Genomic DNA, 18560 nt, shown 5'->3' with positions numbered 1-18560 from the left:
TGAGGGCTTGTCTGCTCTGATACTCACCCCCCCTCCCCCGCCCCCGTGAGGAATGAGACCTCCCCGGGGGCCGGGGGTACAGCTCACACATAGGGCTCGGCCCGACTCTCAATCAGCCGGCTTTGTCCTGGGGTGTGGACATGCCCCAGGGACATCCAACCCTGTCAGGCTGCTCTTGCTCGAGGCAGACCCACTCCTCACACCCCCCTCTGCACACAGTCATCCCAGGAGGGGACACGGGGCTACCGTGTGGGATCAGAGAGGTCCCTGTGCTGGGCTGGAGCTCCCTCTCCCTGTATTACCTCTGGGCCCCTGCGGGCAAAGGCCTGAAGGCGTCTGCCCTGTGTGCTGATCCATCGTCTGCTGTTTTCAATGAGGTTTCCTCCTCTGCGTCCTCTCCTGCGGCTTCGGCCTCGGGAGATCGGTGCGCAACAGAGCAAGTCCATCCTTCCTCTGTCCTTTCCTGAAGAAGTGGGTGCCTGGCTACCCAGGTTCTAAGTTCTGATGGGTTCTGTTGCCAGGGAAGTGAGGTCACTTCCTGGGGTCCCCTTCGCCGGGCTTCCTCCTTCCACCAAGCTCCCCAAGGGTACCTCTTGGCTGCTACCTCTCACCACCCCCCAACCCCATGTTCTAGTTCTGTGAAAAATGTCCTTGGTAATTTGATAGGGATTGCATTGAATCTGTAGATTGCCTTGGGTAGTATGGTCATTTTGATAATACTGAATTTTCTAATCCAAGAGTATGGTATGTCTTTCCATCTATTTGTGTCATCTTTGATTGCTTTCATCAGTGTCTTACGGTTTTCAGAGTACAGGTCTTTTGTCTCTTTAGGTAAGTTTATCCTAAATATTTTATTATTTCTGATGAGATGGTAAATGGGATTGCTTCCCCAGTTTCTCTTTCTGATCTTTCATTGTTAGTATATAGACACGCAGTTGATTTCTGTGTGTTAATTTTGTATCCCGCGACTTTTCCAAATTCATGGATGAGCTCTAACAGTTTTCTGGTAGCATCTTGAGGATTCTGTAGGTGTAGTATCATGTCATCCGCAAATAGGGATAGTTTTACTTCTTCCTTTCCAATTTGGATTCCTTTTATTTCTTTTACTTCTCTGATTGCTGTGGCTAGGACTTCCAAAACTATGTTGAAGAGCAGTGGCGAGAGCAGACATCCTTGTCTTGTTCCTGATCTGAGCAGGAATTCTTTCAGCTTTTCACCACTGAGAATGATGTTAGCTGTGGGTTTGTCATATATGGCCTTTATTATGTTGAGGTAGGTTCCCGTTATGCCCACTTTCTGAAGGGTTTTTATCAGAAATGGGTGTTGGATTTTGTCAAAGGCTTTTTCCTGCGTCTGTGGAGAGGATCATAGGGTTTTCATTCTTCAGTTGGTTAATGCTGTGTATCACACTGACTGATTTGCGGATATTGAAGAACCCTTGTATCCCTGGGATAAAATCCCACTTGATCATGATGTGCAATCCTTTCAATGTATTGTTGGATGTGGTTTGCTAGTATTTTGCTGAGGATTTTTGCATCGATGTTCATCAGTGAAATTGGCCAATAGTTTTTCTTTTTTGTGGTATCTTTGTCTGGTTTTGGTATCAGGGTGATGCTGGCCTCATAGAATGAGTTTGGGAGTATCTTTCTTCTGCAGTTTTTTGAAATAGTTTCGGAAGGAGAGGTGTCAGCTCTGCTCTAAATGTTTGATAGAATTCACCTGTGAAGTCATCTGGTCTTGGACTTATGTTTGTTGGAAGTTTTCATTTATTTATTTATTTATTTATTTATTTATTTATTTATTTATTTTGTCTTTTTTTTTTTTGACTTTTTAGTTGTTGTTGTTACTATTTCTTGGGCCGCTCCCGCGGCATATGGAGGTTCCCAGGCTAGGGGTCGAATCAGAGCCACAGCAACACGGGATTCGAGCCACGTCTGCAACCTACACCACAGCTCACGGCAACGCCAGATGGGTTAACCCACTGAGCAAGGGCAGGGACCGAACCCGCAACCTCATGGTTCCTAGTCGGATTCGTTAACCACTGCGCCACGACGGGAACTCCTGTTGGAAGTTTTTAAATCACAGTTTCAATTTCAGTTCTTGTGACTGGTCCGTTCATCTTTTCTATTTCCTCTTGGTTGAGTCTTGGAAGATTGTACCTTTCTAAGAATTTGTCTCTTTCTTCAAGGCTTTCCATTTTATTGGCGTATAGTTGCATGTAGTAGTCTCTTATGACCCTTTGTATTTCTGTGATGTCCATTGTTACTTCTCCTTCTTCATTTCTAGTTTTATTGATTTGAGTCTTCTCTCTTTTTTTCTTGATAAGTCTGTCTAAGGGTTTACCCATTTTGTTGATCTTTTCAAAGAACCAGCTTTTTGTTTCATGGATCTTTTCTATGGTTTTCTTGGTTTCTATTTCATTGATTTCTGCTCTGATCTTTATGATTTCTTTCCTTCTGCTAACTTTAGGTCTTGTCTGTTCTCTCTCGAGCTGCTTGAGAGTTAAAGTTAGCTTGTTTATTTGAGCTTTTTCTTGTTTCCTGAGGTGGGCTTGTATTGCTATAAATTTACCTCTTAGAATGGCTTTTGCTGCATCCCATAGGTTTTGGAGTGTCGTGTCTTTGTTGTCATTTGCTTCTAGGTATTTTTTAATTTCCTCTTTGATTTCTTCAGTGATCCATTGGTTGTTTAGTCGCATGTTGTTCAGTCTCCACATGTTTGTGTTTTTTGCAGTCCTGTTCTTGTTGTTGATTTCCAGTTGTATAGCATTGTGGTTGGAAAAGATGCTTGATATGATTTCAATTTTCTTAAACTTACCAAGGTTGGATTTGTAGCCCAGGATGTGGTCAATCTTAGAGAAAGTTCCATGTGCACTTGAGAAGAATGTGTATTCTGTTGCTTTGGGATGGACTGTCCTATAAGTATCTATTAAGTCCATCTGGTCTAATGCATCATTCAGGGCCTGTGTTTCCTTATCGATTTTCTGCCTGGATAATCTGTCCATTGCTGTAAGTGGGGTGTTAAAGTTCCCCACTCTTATGGTGTTATTGTCAATTTCTCCATTTAAGGTTGTTAGCAGTTGCCTTATATATTGTGGTGATCCTATGTTGGGTGCGAAGATATTTAAAATTGTTACATCTTCTTCTTGGATTGATCCTTTGATCATTACCTAATGTTCTTCTTTGTCTCTTAAAGTGTTCTTTAGTTTAAAGTCCATTTTGTCTGAGTATTGCTACTCCAGCTTTCTTTGGATTCCCATTTGCATGGAATATGTTCGTCCATCCTCTCACTTTCAATTTGTATGTATCCCTAGAAGTGAAGTGGGTCTCTTGAAGACAGCATATATAAGGATCTCATTTTTGTATCCATTCAGCCAGTCTATGTCTTTTGGTTGGGGAATTTAGTCCACTTACATTTAAGGTAGGTATTGATATGTCTGTTCTTATTGCCATTTTATTAACTGGTTTGGATTTGTTTTTGGTGCTCTTTTTTCTTCCCTTCTTCTCTTGTTCTCTCCTCTTGTGGTTTGATGACTATCTTTAGTGTTGTATTTGAGTTGATTTTTCTTATTTGTTTGTGTATCAATTGTAGATTTTTGATTTGCAGTTACCCTGAAGTTTTGATATTGGAGTCTATATATATATGAGATTGTTTAAAGTTGTTGGTCTCTTAATTACAAGTTCATATCCAATGTCCTGCATTTGTACCCTCCTCTTTTCATGATTTCTGATTTTGGTGGCATAATTGTGTGTGGGTGATTTCCTATCTTTACTGTATATATATCTTTACTGGTCAGCCTTGTCATTTGCGGTATTTTTGTCTCCTGTTGTGGCCTTTTCTTTTCTGCCTAGAGAAGTTCCTTTAGTATTTGTTGTAAAGCTGGTTTAGTGTTGCTAAATTCTCTTAGCTTTTGTTTATCTGTAAAGCTTTGGATTTCTCCTTCAAATCTGAAGGAGACCCTCTCTGGGTAAAGTAATCTTTTTTGGAGGTGTTTTACTTTCATCATGTTAAGTATATCATGCCACTCTGTTCTGGCCTGCAGAGTTTCTGCTGAACAATCTGCCAATAACCTGACCGGAGTTCCCTGGTATGTTATTTGTTTCTTTTCCCTAGCTGCTTTCAATATTTTCTCTTTGTCTTTAATTTTGGTCAGTTTGAATAGTATTTGTCTTGGGGTGTTCCTCCTTGGGTTTATTTTATATAGTACTTGTTTTGCTTCCTGGATTTGAGTGAGTGGTTCCTTTCTCATGTTAGAGAAGTTTTCGGCTATTATCTCTTGGAATATTTTTTTCTGTCCCTTTCTCTCTTCTCCTTCTGGCACCCCTATGATATGGTTGTTGGTGCATGTAATGTTGTCCCATAGTTCTCTGAGACTCTCTTCATTTGTTTTCAATCTTTTTTCTGTTCCACATCCATAATTTCCACTAATCTGTCCTCCAGCTTGCTTGTTCTTTCATCTGCCTCCTGTATTCTGCTGTTAGCTGCTTCTAGTGAATTTTTTATTTCAGTTATTGTATTTTGCATCTCTTCTTAAGTTTTATATCTTGTATCTCTTTGCTCAGTGTTTTCTGTAAGTTATCCATTGTTGCCTCCAGTTTATTTCCAATGTCTTGCATCATCTTCAGCATTAACAGTCTAAAGTCTTTTTCCTGGAGGCTGAGAATCTCCTCATCATTTAACTGATTTTCTGGGTTTTTTTTCTTTCTCCCTCATCTGAGTTATAGTTCTCTGTCTTTTCATTTTTATAGGTTTTTGGTGTGGTGACCTTTTTACAGATAATAGGGTTGTAGCTTCTCTTCCTTCTGGTGTCTGCCCCCCTTGTGGCTGAAGTTGGTGGGGGGACTTGCTGTAGGCTTCCTGATGGGAGGGACTGATGCCTGCCCACTGTTAGGTGGGGCTGATTCCTATCCCTCTGGTGGTTGGGGCCTTGTCTCTGAGAAAGATTTGAGGTGGCTGTGTGCCTGGAGTGGGGGGGTCTTTAGGCAGCCTGTTTACTGAGGGGCGGGGCTGTGATCCCACCTGGATTGTTGTTTGCCCTGGGGCTTCTCAGCATTGATGGGTGGGGCCAGATTTTCCCAAAATGGCCACCTCCAGAGAAAGGCACACTGAAGAGTATTCCCAAGAGCTTTTCTTCCAACGTCCTTCCCCCACAACGAGCCACATTCACCCCTGTTTCCAGGAGGTCCTCCAAGAACTGAAGTCAGGTTCAACCCAGATTCCCATGGAGACTTTGCTTAGCCCTTGGACCCAGTACACGTGAAAGTCCATGTGCACCTTTTAAGAATAGGGTCTCTGTTTCCCCCAGTCCCATGGAGCTCCTGCACACAATGGTCTTCAATGCCAAATGCTCTGGGGGCTCTTTCTCCCAGTGCCAGATCCTCACACGTGGGAATTTGATGTGAGGCTCAGAACTTTCGTGAGTCTCTGTGAACCAGTTACTTTCCAGTCTGTGGGACTTCCCATCTGGGAGGTATGGGATTGCTTATATCACATAATCACCCCTCCTACCTCTTTATGTGGCCTCCTCTTTGTCTTCTGAAGTGGAATATCTTTTTGAAAGTTTCAGGTCCATTGGTTGAAGATTGCTCAGCATTTAGTTGTAAATTTTGTTGTTTTTCGGAGAGAAGTTGAGCTCCAGTCCTTCTATTCTGCCATCTTAATCCCATCCGCAATACCAGGGATCCTTAACACACTAAGTGAGGCCAGGGATCAAATCCACATCCTCGTGGATACTAGTCAGGTTTGTTACACTGAGCCACAATGGAAACTCCTAAAAAAAATTCTGATAGTGTGTCTGTGAGGATGTTTCTAGAAGAGATGAGCAATTGAATATGGGGACTAAGTAAAGATCTCTCTCATCCATGTGGGTGGACACCACAACACACTGGGGGCCTGAAGAGAACAGAGATGGGGGAAGGGTGAGTCCTCTCATTGTGCTGGTTGCCCACTTCTCCTGCCCTCCAACATCAGCTCCCTTGGACCTCTGGGCTGTGGAGGCTGTCCTGACACTGGCAACACTGCCACTCCCCATCTAAAGGAGGGAGGTTCCCAGGCTAGGGGTCCAGTCAGAGCTGTAGCTGCTGGCCTACACCAGAGCCACAGCAACATGGGATCCAAGCTGCATCTGCAACCTACATCACAGCTAACAACAGTGCCAGATCCTTAACCCACTGAGCAAGGCCAGAGATTGAACCCATGTCCTCATGGATGCTAGTCTGTTTCCCTAACTGCTGAGCCACAATGGGAACTCCTACATCAGCTTTCTGATCTTCACCTTGCAGGTGGCACAAGGTGGGACTTCTTGGCCTCGGTATCAATGTGAGCCAATTGCTGTAATAAGAGATGGAGGGGGTGAAGAGGAACAGCCCTCAGGAAACATCCTGCACCAGGCTGATGATCACAATGTCCATTTGCTGCCAGCCACAGAAACCAGGCTCCCAGGACAAGTCCTTTCCTCTGTCCTCATCTGGCTCCCATTCTTCCAGGAGCCATGTCCAGAAGCCAGGCTGGGGTGAGCCAGGAGGGAGTGTATGTCTCAGAGGGGCTCCTGCAGGTCCTCCCAGCTAAGGGGTCACCTCTGAGTATGGTGGGGGGTGACATAAGATATATTGAGTTTGGGGTAGAAGGTTAATTTATTTATTTTTTTGGCCAAGCCCATGACATGCTGAAGTTCCCAGGCCAGGGATCAAACCCACATCACAGCAGTGACCTGAGCCACAGCGGTAACAACACTGGATCCTTAACCTACCAGACCACCAGGGAACTCCTGGGGTGGAAGATTTAAACCAGAACCTTCTACTAACCAATAGTTATCAATCTACTTGCCACATGGTTAACGCTGGGCTTCAAAGCCCCTTCAAGGAGATAGAACTCAAAGCTTCTGTCCAATTTAAGAATGACCAGAGCCTTATCATCGCCCCAATCATCTCATTGTAATGCCCCTCCCCTGCCTTGAGCACTTTGGCCTACTCCTTTCTGACCCTACTAGGAAAGAATGTGGCCCATTCCTCACCCCGTCCCTATGGGGACCTTATCCCCCCTCAACCAACAAATAACTTTATTGCAAGTAAGACGCCTCTTTCCCCAACTAATCAGCAGGTCAGCAGGTGTATCATGAGACATCTCCTCTTCCTGGGCTATAAAAACAGCGGGAAGTTGTCCCGCTGCACTGACATCATCTCTCATCTTAAAGTTTTCTCTCTCCTTGGGGTTTGTTCTCCCTAATCATCAGGAAGTCATCCTGCTGCACCAGTAGGAGCTCTTATCTCAGTAAACTCTACTTTCTCTTCACCTCGCCATGCCAGAAAATTCTTCTTTCTAACCCAAGTGCACAGACCACGACAGTTAAGGCTTCAGCAAAACTTGCTTGCTGACAGCACTGGGTTATAGAGTTAAACCTCTCTAAAGTGACCCTCCTAAATGAAACTCCCGCTTAGACAATCTGGAACACAGCCCCCCAGTGGCCACTGCCCCCTGCCCCCCCCCAGGGCCCTCTGTAGAAGGGGACACTGCAGGGAGTGGGTGCCGGGGTCCCAAATCCCTCCTGTTAGCCTTTGCTGTGATCCCGGGCCCCACAGCCAGTGCAGAGAGGAAAGCAGAAGATGCTGACTCATAGCTCGATGACAGCCCTCCCACTCCTGGTGACAGTGACCAGATGGCGAAGCCCTGTCCTGAGACCACCCAGCGCTCACAGCAGGAATGTGTCTGCCCATCTCAGGCAAGCAAATGAGCCACTTGGGATTGCCGTTTTCAGCCCAGAGCTTGGTTGTTTAAGACTTGTCTTCACTGGCTGTTAGTCCCATCAGAGATGAGTTTGAAAAGACGAAGCATAACGCTTCACCCAGGACACAGAGGACGAGGGCAGAGGTGGATGGGTCGGGAGGGTTCTGCCTGCTCCTTTGGCATCCTCCCAGGCTTGATGCCCCTGAATGTCAGGGCCCAGCAGGCAGTGCCAGGACTGTGCCCACAGCCACCTGTAGCCAAGGCCCCAGGGACCAACACATTGTTCATGGTGTAAGCTCAGTGACACTGGCCTGACCCAACGTTGGTCTGCCAGGAAAGTCAGACTTGGCCCTCGGCAGCTTCTGTCACTTCCTGTCTCCAGGTTTTGAGTAGGATGGAGGGGCAGAGCTGCGCACAGACAGGGCCCAGCCCTCCCCTCCCTGCAGGACCCATACAAGCAAGGGTTCTAGGCCAGCCCAGGCCAAGCCCAGGCCCACAGTGGGTGCAAGAGAGATCCTGGCGCTGTCTTGGAAGGCCCCAGGCAAGGGGCGGCGGGCCCCAAAGAAGGACGAGGTTCGGGGCCCCTCAGGGAGCAGACAAGGCACTAGGAAGACCCAGGAGGAGATTTGTGCATATGTTGTGCTAAACTCTGTGGAGGCCTCCTACATCAAGGCCTGGGGCTGTGGCTGGAGGTCAGCAGGATGCTGCCCTTGGGGGCGTTCTGTCTGAGAAAAGACAGCAGAGAGAGCAGCCTGGACCACAGGAATGGTCCCACCCAAGGGCAAGGATGGGGTGCAGGTGGCCCCAGGGATCGGGGGCAGGGGCGCGCCTGTGTGTCTGGGAGGCTCTGGAGGAGGCCCCCACTTACCTGGCCAGCAGTGCCCACTGCTGAAGCCCTACCCTCTTTCCATTCCAGCCACCACTGAATTCTTCCTACCCCACAAAGTTCTTTGGTGCTTTGGCCGGTACCCAGACTCAAAATTCTCCTTCCCATCTCTGCCTGTCAAACTCCTGCTCATGCTCTGCCTCTCTGTGAATGGAGGGCCCCTCCTCTGGTCTCCAGGACCCGGACATGACCGGAATAAAGACATCAGGTTATGTTCATCATAACTCTAGAAAGAGACATCAGCATTTTCATTTTAGAGACAAGGACACCGAGGCACAAAGAGGTTATGTAAGTTGCCCAAGGTCACACAGCAACTTCCTCTAGAGCAGAAAATCCTTGTCATTGTTTACATGTCTGATGCCCTTCCTACCCAGGAGGGTCCCCAGATGCCAGAGGGCCTTCCCCACCTGGCTTCACGATGTTTTTCTGGACCAGAGTCCAAGAGATGTTTGTCCAGTAAAGAGTGCGCACCGGCCCATGAAATAAGCAGCCGTCTCTGACCACCCCCTACAGGGGCTGCCACTCCAGTGATGCCAGTCATGCGATGTTGCCTCTGCTTCCCTGGCTGTGCCCTCCCTTCCTAGAGAGAGGGGGAGGGGACGGCAGGCATAGCCTCCGGGGACAGGAAAACAAAGTTCCCACGCATGGTTCTCGGAATTGGATGCCCTCTGGCTATCAGGCGTGACGGAATTCTTCCAAGAGGGACCAGGGAGAGGCAAGAAAGATGGAGACAACACGGAGTGACAGTGGAAACATTGACTAGGGCTCATGAACCATTGCCCAGATGTCAGCCCCCTTGACCTGGATGTCACTGTCCATGGTCAGTGCAGGCAGGCAGCTGGCCCCACTCCCTGGGGCCAGGAAGCCTTGGGCACCAGCCCCTCAGCCCATATGGCTTCCATCCTCAAAATAGGCTGGCTCTTTTCTTCCTAGGTTCTGAGGTGTGTTTGTCACGATGGCACTTTCCCAGATGCCTGACTTCCCAGAATCCTTGTACTTGGGCACATTCCATGGGACCAGTCTGATTTTTTTTTTTTTTTTGCTTCACTGACAGCATGTGGAAATTCCCCAGCCAGGGATTGAACCCTCACCATTGCAGCAACTGGAGCCACTGCAGTGATGATTCCAGCTCTTAACCCACTGGGCCACAAGGGAACTCTGTGGACCTATCTGATTTTAATCACATGTTTCCATAGGCTGGATATACCCCTGCTCTTGTCTTCCTCATTTTCCTGACAGATGTATCAACAACCAGTGGGTAAACACAAGTCTGTTGGCCCCTCCAGCTTCTCTGTAAACACAGCCAAGCACACAGAGCCACTCACAATTCACACACACATGTGCACAGATATCCGTACACAGGCCTGGGGATTCTGATTTCTCCCAGTACTCCTGATGGGTCCATTCTTCCCACCAAGCTTGGCCAGCAGAATCAGGATGAGAATTGCTTGGAGCAAGGGTCTGCATTAGTCCCGAATGCCTTTGCCAAAAGCCACTACCCCAGGACTCTCAAAATAGTGGGGAACTCAAGTTGCCAGCATCAGCAAGGCCGTCACAACCTTAATCAGTCCGAACAAGTTTCAGCCAAGAAAAGGGGCTTGGACCAGTGTTCCTCGAACTTCTTTAATGGGCATACAAACCACACAGGGACCTTATTAACCTGCAAATGTTGATTCAGTAGATTGTACTATCTATTAAGCTCCCGCCAATGCTGCTGGTCCTTGGAACACACTTGGAGTAGCAAGGGCTTAAACAAGATAGCTTCTTTCTCCCTCCATCCTTAAAGTTCAGGAGGAGTCAGTCTAGGGCCTGTGTGGTGCTCCCTGTTCTCAGAGACTCACGATGCTTCACCACATGTGAGTTTCGTGATCCAAGATGACTGCAGGAGCGCCAGTGATTACACTGCATTCCATCCAGCCCCTTTCTCATAAAACAAGGCCTGACAGAAGAAGAGTTTGCTCCTTGCCCATAAGACCACATCAGAATTTATACATTTCCACTAATACCCATTAGCCACAGTGAAGTCACACGGCCCTGCCTTTGTCCATCTGCAAAGGAGGCTGGGAAGTAATTTTGTGTTCAGGTTACGGTGTGTCCAGCCACAAATTGGAAGTTCTTCACTGAGGAATTAAATAAGGGATAATGGGAAGCAATTAGTCATCTCCGACAAGAGTGAGCTGAGACGAGGATGCAGACATTTCTGAACCTTGTCAGCTGGGCCAGGTTTTTTTTTTTTTTTTTTTTCTGTTACATAAATTAACCCATTTATTATAGGCTAGCAAAATTTCCACTGGTGGTGCTTCTACTGGTCCTTCAATTCCTTCAGTCTTCTGATGGCAGACTTTACTGTGACAGCAGAAGTGGTGTTGTAGGTCCAGGCACCACCAGCTACTGTTTTCATGCAGGAACCACAGTGCCAGATGCCCACAGCTTGTCTCTTCATCTTGGTTTTGCCACAGAAGGAGCAGGGGTACTTGGCGTGCTGACTGATTTCAATTTTATTCACCATTTTCCTGAGGGAAGCACCATAACGGGTCCCGTATTTGCCCACGATTCCGACCTTCTTGGTGCGTTTGGCCATTTTGCCGCAAACCCGGTCCGAGCCCAGAGAGCTGGGCCAGGTTTTTCAATCTTCCAGCCCCAAAGATGAACGTGAACCACATTTCTGGCTCCCAAGGCTTCTGACCACAATCTCTCAGTCCACCATTAAGCAAGTCTGAGCATATAGTAGGCATCCCACGCTCAGGCTCTGAAGCAGAAGAGAGCATGGTCAAACCTCAGGCAGACTGCGAAGGCTCAAACCTTGGTTCTGCTACTTACTGGTTATGTCATCTTGGGCAAGTTCCTTAAATGCTCTTGGGCCTCAGTTTCCCATCTGTAAAATGGGAGTGTCTCTGTCAAAGGGTTGGCGTGGGATGACATGGGCAGATCTTGCAGAGCGAGGGGTCAACAAATGAGGCCCATCCTAAGGCCTTTACGTGCCCACCTTGGATGACACTCTGCGGGGCACTGTGGGCGTGGAAGTTACAATGGAAGGAGGAGGCCGGGACCATCCTCTGGGACCATCCTGCAGGAACTGACTCTCCATAAGCCGAATCTAAGTCCCAATTCATGACCTGGGAGCTGTACTTTGAAAGACCAGTCCTTCGCCAGGAGATCACCTCAGTTTACTAAGAAAATTTCAGGCTAATTTTCCTATCAAAACTTTCTTTTAATTTTTTTTTTTTCTCTTTAGGACCACTCCTGCGACATCTGGACGTTCCCAGGCCAGGGGTCAAATACGAGCTACAGCTGCCAGCCTACACCACAGCCATGGCAACACTGGATCTGAGCCGTATTTGCAACCTACACTGCCATGTGCAGCAACCCCAGATCCTTAACCCACCAAGAGAGGCCAGGGATCAAACCTGCACCCTCACGGACACTATGCTGGGTTCTTTTTTTTTTTTTTTTTGTCTTTTGTCTTTTTGTTGTTGCTGTTGTTGTTGTTGTTGTTGCTATTTCTTTGGGCCGCTCCTGCGGCATATGGAGGTTCCCAGGCTAGGGGTCGAATCAGAGCTTTAGCCACAGGCCTACGCCAGAGCCACAGCAACGCGGGATCTGAGCCGCGTCTGCAACCTACACCACAGCTCACGGCAAAGCCGGATCATTAACGCACTGAGCAAGGGCAGGGGCCGAACCCACAACCTCATGGTTCCTAGTCGGATTCGTTAACCACTGCGCCACGACGGGAACTCCTATGCTGGGTTCTTAACCTGCTGAGCCATGATGGGAAATCCCTTCCACACTGTTCAACTCTTCTTTGACTATGTGCTTGGCACTAGGTGTCCAGAAACTCACTAAGCCCCAGGCCCTCCCTGCCCCCAGACCCTCGCTGGCCAGCGGAGCCCAGCCTGAAGTGTTACCAACACCATAACAGACATTTCTAAGTCTGGGGTCCTGGCCTGGAAACTCCTAAAAACACCAGATCCCAGGGAGCGGCTGCCCTCACTGAGTGCGGCTCACACCAAAGCTCCCAGGAGAACAAAGAGCGTGTGGGGGCCAGGGGTGGGTGGTGGGGTAGTGGGAGGTGACGGATGCAGGGAAGGAGCCAGGCAGGAGGCGTGTGGGGTGGGGGATAGGACCAAAGCCACTTGCCCCTGTTTACTCACCACTGAGCCAGAAACTCTCTGACCTTACTGGAAAAGTCCTGGCACTTTGTTTTCCTCAAACGATACAAAAACAGGTTGAACTTCTCTAGTGTTTACTTGAAGACTTAATTACCTAATTATGAACTAGGTTGCCTGGCAGGCTGGCCACGGTCAAGGTGGAGCAAAATGCATCTGCTTCTCATGTGGGCCCTGAGAAGGCTCAGGAGGGTGGCTGCCCAAGGGGCTGGAAGGGTCCTGGAGTAGGACAGGGTTGGTCAGAATGCTGTGCAGCTCTGAGTAGCTTCCTTAACCTCTCGGAACTACTGTCTTCATCTGCTAAGTGGAAACAGCAATACTTTCTTCCCTGAGTTGGAGGATAAACAGTGGCAGCCTGGCACCTGGAAGTCAGGCAAAGGCAGCTGCTCTTCGTAACCAAGTCCTTGTTTGGACATGCTCTTGGGAACCCAGATGTTCTGGGGACCAACTTACCACCACCCTCCGTGACCTTTGCAGACTGATTCCATCCCAGAAGGTACCCTCACTGCCCACCCAGAATTTGCTCCCAGCCTCCCTGCTCCCAGACACGAATGGCATGACTTCACGATGGCAGGTGAGGCCACAAGCTACAGTGTCAGCCGCAGATGCTGCTTGGATCCCGAGTTGCTATGGCTATGGCTGTGGTATAGGCTGGCAGCTTCAACTCCAATTTGACCTCTGGCCTGGGAACTTCCATATGCCACGGGCGTGGCTCTAAATAATAATAATAGTAATAATAATAATAAGCTTTCCATAGAAACAGTTTTATGGGTGGTAGCTCTTCAGGTTACTTAATAAAAGTGTATTTAATTATGAAAAACAAAAAAGACGGCAGGCGATGTAGTCTGTGGATGTGACATTGGCAATGATGACATGAAACTCTTCCGGCTCCCCGGGGAAGGGATCCCTCAGTTCAACTCTGCCACGTCACGACTCCATTTCCCTCTGCTCTTGTCCCCTTGAGTTTCCAAGGTGCCATGTGCCTGCCCTGGGCCAGGATGGCACCTGGTTGCCTCTTTCTTCAGTGTCCCAAGACTGTCAGCACTCTGCTGCTTGGCCCCAGCACTAGGCACTGGGAAGAAACACAAACCTGAGCACATTGAAACTCCTGGTGGGGCTCAGGGAGAGGCAGATGGTCCAGACCTTGTTGACATGCATTTTTAGATTAACATGAAAATGAAAACACAACTTTTTTTTTTAGGGCCACACCCACAGCATATGGAAGCTCCCAGGCTAGGAATCAAATCGGAGCTGCAGCTGCCAGCTTATGCCACAGTCACAGCAATACCAGATCTGAGTCGTGTCTGCGACCTACACCACAGTTCACGGCAACACCAGATCCTTAACCCACTGAGCAAGGTCAGGGATCAAACCCACATCCTAGTGGGTATTAGTCAAATTCTTTCTTTTTTTTTTTTTTTGTCTTTTTTGTCCTTTTTGGGGCCACACCCACGGCATATGAAGGTTCCCAGGCTAGGGGTCGAATCAGAGCTGTAGGCACTGGCCTATGCCAGAGCCACAGCAACTTGGGATCCTAGCTGCGTCTGCAACCTATACCACACCTCATGGCAACGCCGGATCCTTAACCCACTGAGCAAGGCCAGGGATCGAACCCACAACCTCATGGTTCCTAGTCGGATTCATTTTGCTGCACCACGATGGGAACTCCACTAGTCAAATTCTTGACCCACTGAGCCACAACGGGAACTGTGAACTCTGAAAACACACCATTTTTTAATATCCTCAAGAGGAAGCAGCTGACCCCAGCCTGAGAAAGTCTGGACTGGGGCCACCAGGACCTGGCATGGTCCCATCTGACCCTCTTCCCCTCAGGTAACACCTCTTGATCCTGAGCCCTCTGAGCGATGGTGGGTGTTGGCCCGGGCTCCAGTGGTGAGCACAGGTAGACGGCAGGCAGGGGTTGAAAGCTTTCCTCCACCTGTCTGCAAGTCCTTTGCAATAATGATGCAGCTCTTTCCTCCAGAGGGTGGCAGGGCACCACCGGTCTGGCTCCAGACTTGCTGTGACCAGCGACACAGGATGCCCAGATGCTGGGTCTGAGCCAGGCCCCCAAGCCTGGTGGGCTTCCCCTTCCTCCTTCACTCCAAGGTTCCTCCCCTGAAACCCAGAGTCCGTGGTGTGGTCAAGTGCCTTGGAGACAAGAGCCCTACTCCCTGGGGAAAAGCACCTGGGTCCTGTTTCTAGGGGACCAGAAACAGGTGAGGGCAGTGAAAGATGGGGGAAATTCACCAGCCCCCACCCCTGGGCTGGCAACAGGGGACACAGGACCTCTCTCAGCCTCCTTCCTCATCAGAGAAGAAACTCCAGCGAACAGGAGGCTGAAATTCCCTCTTGGCTACCGTGAAACCCCAGCGCAAGGACACGGTGCCTTCTCCACCTGCGTGATGGCCCAATGGGGGAGGGGACCGACCCTCCCCTCAGCTCAGGTGCCCTAGCTGCTCTGGCAGCAGCTGCTGCTAAACTGTGTCATTCTGCAGAAGGGACACTCCAAGCCCAGAGATGCTGTGTTCCTTTCTCAGGCTATGGAACAAAAGAAGGGCAAGCCTGGACCATCTGCAGAGCAAACACAGGCTCAGCCAGGAAACACAGGGCGCTGCCCTGTCCCCCACCAAACCCGGGACAGCTTAGATCTGAGAGTCTCTCTTAAAGACGGGAGCTCCTTGGGAGCTGGAGTCCTGTCTGCTTTAGTTCCCCATCTTCCTGGTGTCCAGTGCTGGATCTGGCCAGAGGAGGAGCCAGGACAGGGCAGCTGAGGGAGCTCTTCTGACTCCCTATCCCTGGTGCAAGGTCAAAGCCTCTTGGCACCGGACATACCCATCTCTCACAAATAAGTGGTCATCTATAAATGTACATTTGTGAATATTCTGGTGTGTGTTTGTGACTTCCTTGATGGCAGGGGGCTATAAGATAAATGATGGATTGATGATAGATACAAATAAATAGATAGATAACTGGGCAGGTGGATGGATTTGTGGGTGGGTGAATGAGTGGATGTGTGGAAGGATAGATGGATAGATACATGGATAGATACATGGATACATAGATACATAGGGGGAAGGATGGACAGAGATAGAGAGAGGGATGAGCAGATAGATAACTGGGTAGGTGAATAGACTGGTGGGTGGGTGAATGGAAGGAAGGATGAATGGATAGATAGATAGATCCAGCTGTTCATCCCCTATGACCCCAGGTCAGTGATTTGTTTGTAGTGGACCCAGGTGGCGGAATCCAGGGCCGTCTGAGTCCCAAAGACCAGGGTAGCTGGGAAGACACTGTAGCAGCAAAGGCTCATGGCTTGAACCCAGAGGCGCCAGTGTGGTCTCAGCCACTCAGTTTCTCCAACCTTCCATTTTCTTTTATGGAGAAAGGGAATGATGATCACACAGCCTGCCTCTCAAGGATAAACGGGAGGATGAGCCGAGAAGACTGCGTGTGTATAGGTTCACAGAGTGCACAGGCCCAGGGCTTCGAGTTCAGGGTCCACTTCCACCTCTGCCACTCAGGCACTGCTGGACCCTGAGGACAGCACCTGCCCACCCCCACCCACCCCACCCCACCACCTCACCCCCCAAAGCCTCAGCTGCAAACCTGGGACCTGGCTCTGGGTGTGGGGCTGGCACTCAGCAATGGTGAGCCCTTGAACCTGATGTTAGTGGTCCTCTGGCCCACCCCTTGTAGTTGGGAAGCTCAGAGAAATGCAGGTGGAAACACACTGCAGTGAAGTGTGCAGGTTGCAGAAAGGGGTTGGGGGGGGTACAGGTGGTGATTGAGGCTCCAGCAGGTAAGCTGGGGGTGGGGGGTACCAGGGAGGAGTGGGCCAAGGCCAGCTCCTTGAAAGAGGTGCCGAGGATCAGTGAGGAAAGCCGTTTCCTCCCCAGGTGGCTCCTGGGAAAGGGAAGGAGATGCTGGCAAGGCCAGGAGATGAGAAATATTTTCAAAACAAAAACATGACAGTTCTTGGGGAGACGCCAGTGTTTGCTAACCTGAGCATGTGTTCCCTCAGGAAGGGGCTGGGGGGATGGCCACTAGTGACAGCTGCCAATACAAACAGGGAAGGGATCTGGCTTCATTTGTGGGCACACACCTGGAATGGGGACCAGGGTCACAAGACGGTGGGAGGGGAACAAGGTCGGGGGCTCCACGGCCCCAGGGGCCCAGAGCAGTAAGTAAAACCAGCAGCCAGGGGCCCTGGGTTCTTCTGGTCTTGGTTGCGCCTCTCATTCCTTCAGGGGCTTAAGAAAATTTGTTTCCCTTTGGCCACCTATCCATCCATCCCTGAGCCATGCTCATACCTTCAGGTCCCTGTGCCAGGGGACCGTCCTGCCTGCTCAGCCCTCTCAGAGAAACTGTCCTGCCTCAGCCCCTCTCCCAGGGTTCGACCAGAGCTACCTGTCCTCCTCACCTGCCTGGCCCCTGTGGCAGAAATGCTGGGACCTGGGAGGGCCTGGCCCAGGGCAACCTCCCCGTGGATGGCTGGTACCCAGCAGTGGTCAATTATAAGCTCTTTTCCATGGCTCTGAACTTGGACAAAATATTCCAGGAGATGAAAGGCTGGGTGCAGAGGGACTGCCCAAGCTTAGCAAAGTGATGCGGGTGAGGGGTGTGCAGGGGCTTTTTGTCGGAGAGAAAGAGGTGAATGAGGAAGGGGGAGGAGGCCAGAGAAGGGAGAGACAGAGTCCCCCTCCAGATGCCCTCCATGGGGTCCCAGGATCAGTCCCAGCAAATCCTTACACTAAATCTATTCTTGTTGAAATTCCCTGGTGACTAGCGGTTGAGGATCCAGCGTAGTCACTGCTGTGGCTCAGGTTCGATCCCTGGCCACGGAACGTCTGCATATCATGGTCATGGCCAAAAAATCCCTATCCTGTCAAAAAATGTATGGGCTTTTTTTTTTAGGCATTTGTATTTGGAAAAATAATACATGAAGAGAAATGTGCATAAAACAATGGTTCGGTTTAACAGATTATTAGTGAGCTAAATTACAGGCCAGTTGGAGAAGGGAGATGGTAGCTACTTTCTGTGCACCACTCCCGTTCCCTGCAAAGGTGACTAGCATTAGGCCCTGTGGCCTTATCTTTTTTCTTTTTTGGCTGAGGCCACAGCATCTGGAGGTTCCCAGGCCAGGGGTCAAATTGGAGCTGCAGCTGCCAGCCCACACCACAGCCACAGCAACACCAGATCCGAGCCAAGTCTTCAACCCACATCACAGTTCACAGCAACGCTGGATCCTTAACCCACTGGGGGAGGCCAGGGATGGAACCCTTGTCCTCATAGATACTAGTTGTGTTCTTAACCCACTAAGCCACAACGGGAACTCCTCCCTTGTGGCTTTTCTTTATAACCTTACAGAGCCAACTAAGCTTTCGAGCATCAAGCTGTAGTTTAATTCTGCCAGCTTTTCAGCTTTACATAAATGGAATCATACCTACGTGCTCCTTTGAGTTCAGGGTCTTTCATTCAGTGTAAAGGTTCTGAGATTGAATCCCGTTTTTTCCTGTGGTTTAGCACATTTGTCCTCAGGGCTGTGAATTGCTCCGTGCATGACCACACAGCCTGTGTGCAGAGGTCCCACCGTTGACTGAACCGGTTGGGTGGTGTTTGCATGTGGAGACTCTTAACAAATCACCCTGCCTGCCCTACCACCCAATTTTCTTAAGGGCTCCTAAGAAGGGCTCTGATCTGCAGAGAAATGCTAGTTCTGATGAACTACTTCTTGGGCCTCTTAGGGAATGGAGATTCTTCACTTTCTGGGCCAAGAACATAGT

At 49.3% G+C, this 18560-nt stretch overlaps 1 protein-coding gene across 1 annotated transcript; it reads right to left on the bottom strand.

Moving 5' to 3' along the window:
* Positions 1-10860: 10860 nt before the first annotated feature.
* LOC125122162 (60S ribosomal protein L37a-like) lies at positions 10861-11215 on the bottom strand. Its single transcript, XM_047770404.1, has one exon. The coding sequence runs from the start codon at positions 11187-11189 to the stop codon at positions 10911-10913; it is 279 nt and encodes a 92-aa protein (XP_047626360.1). The 5' UTR covers positions 11190-11215; the 3' UTR covers positions 10861-10910.
* Between the last annotated feature and the right edge of the window lie 7345 nt (positions 11216-18560).

The sequence above is a fragment of the Phacochoerus africanus genome, chromosome 3, assembly GCF_016906955.1.
Source record: "Phacochoerus africanus isolate WHEZ1 chromosome 3, ROS_Pafr_v1, whole genome shotgun sequence".
In the NCBI taxonomy this organism is placed as follows: Eukaryota; Metazoa; Chordata; class Mammalia; order Artiodactyla; family Suidae; genus Phacochoerus; species Phacochoerus africanus.
Note: the sequence above shows the minus strand (reverse complement) of the source record. Positions and strands in the feature narration are given on the sequence as shown.

What these genes read in the sequence shown, in the direction of transcription:
- LOC125122162 (XM_047770404.1), bottom strand. Translation starts at nt 11,189, where the DNA reads ATGGCCAAACGCACCAAGAAGGTCGGAATCGTGGGCAAATACGGGACC.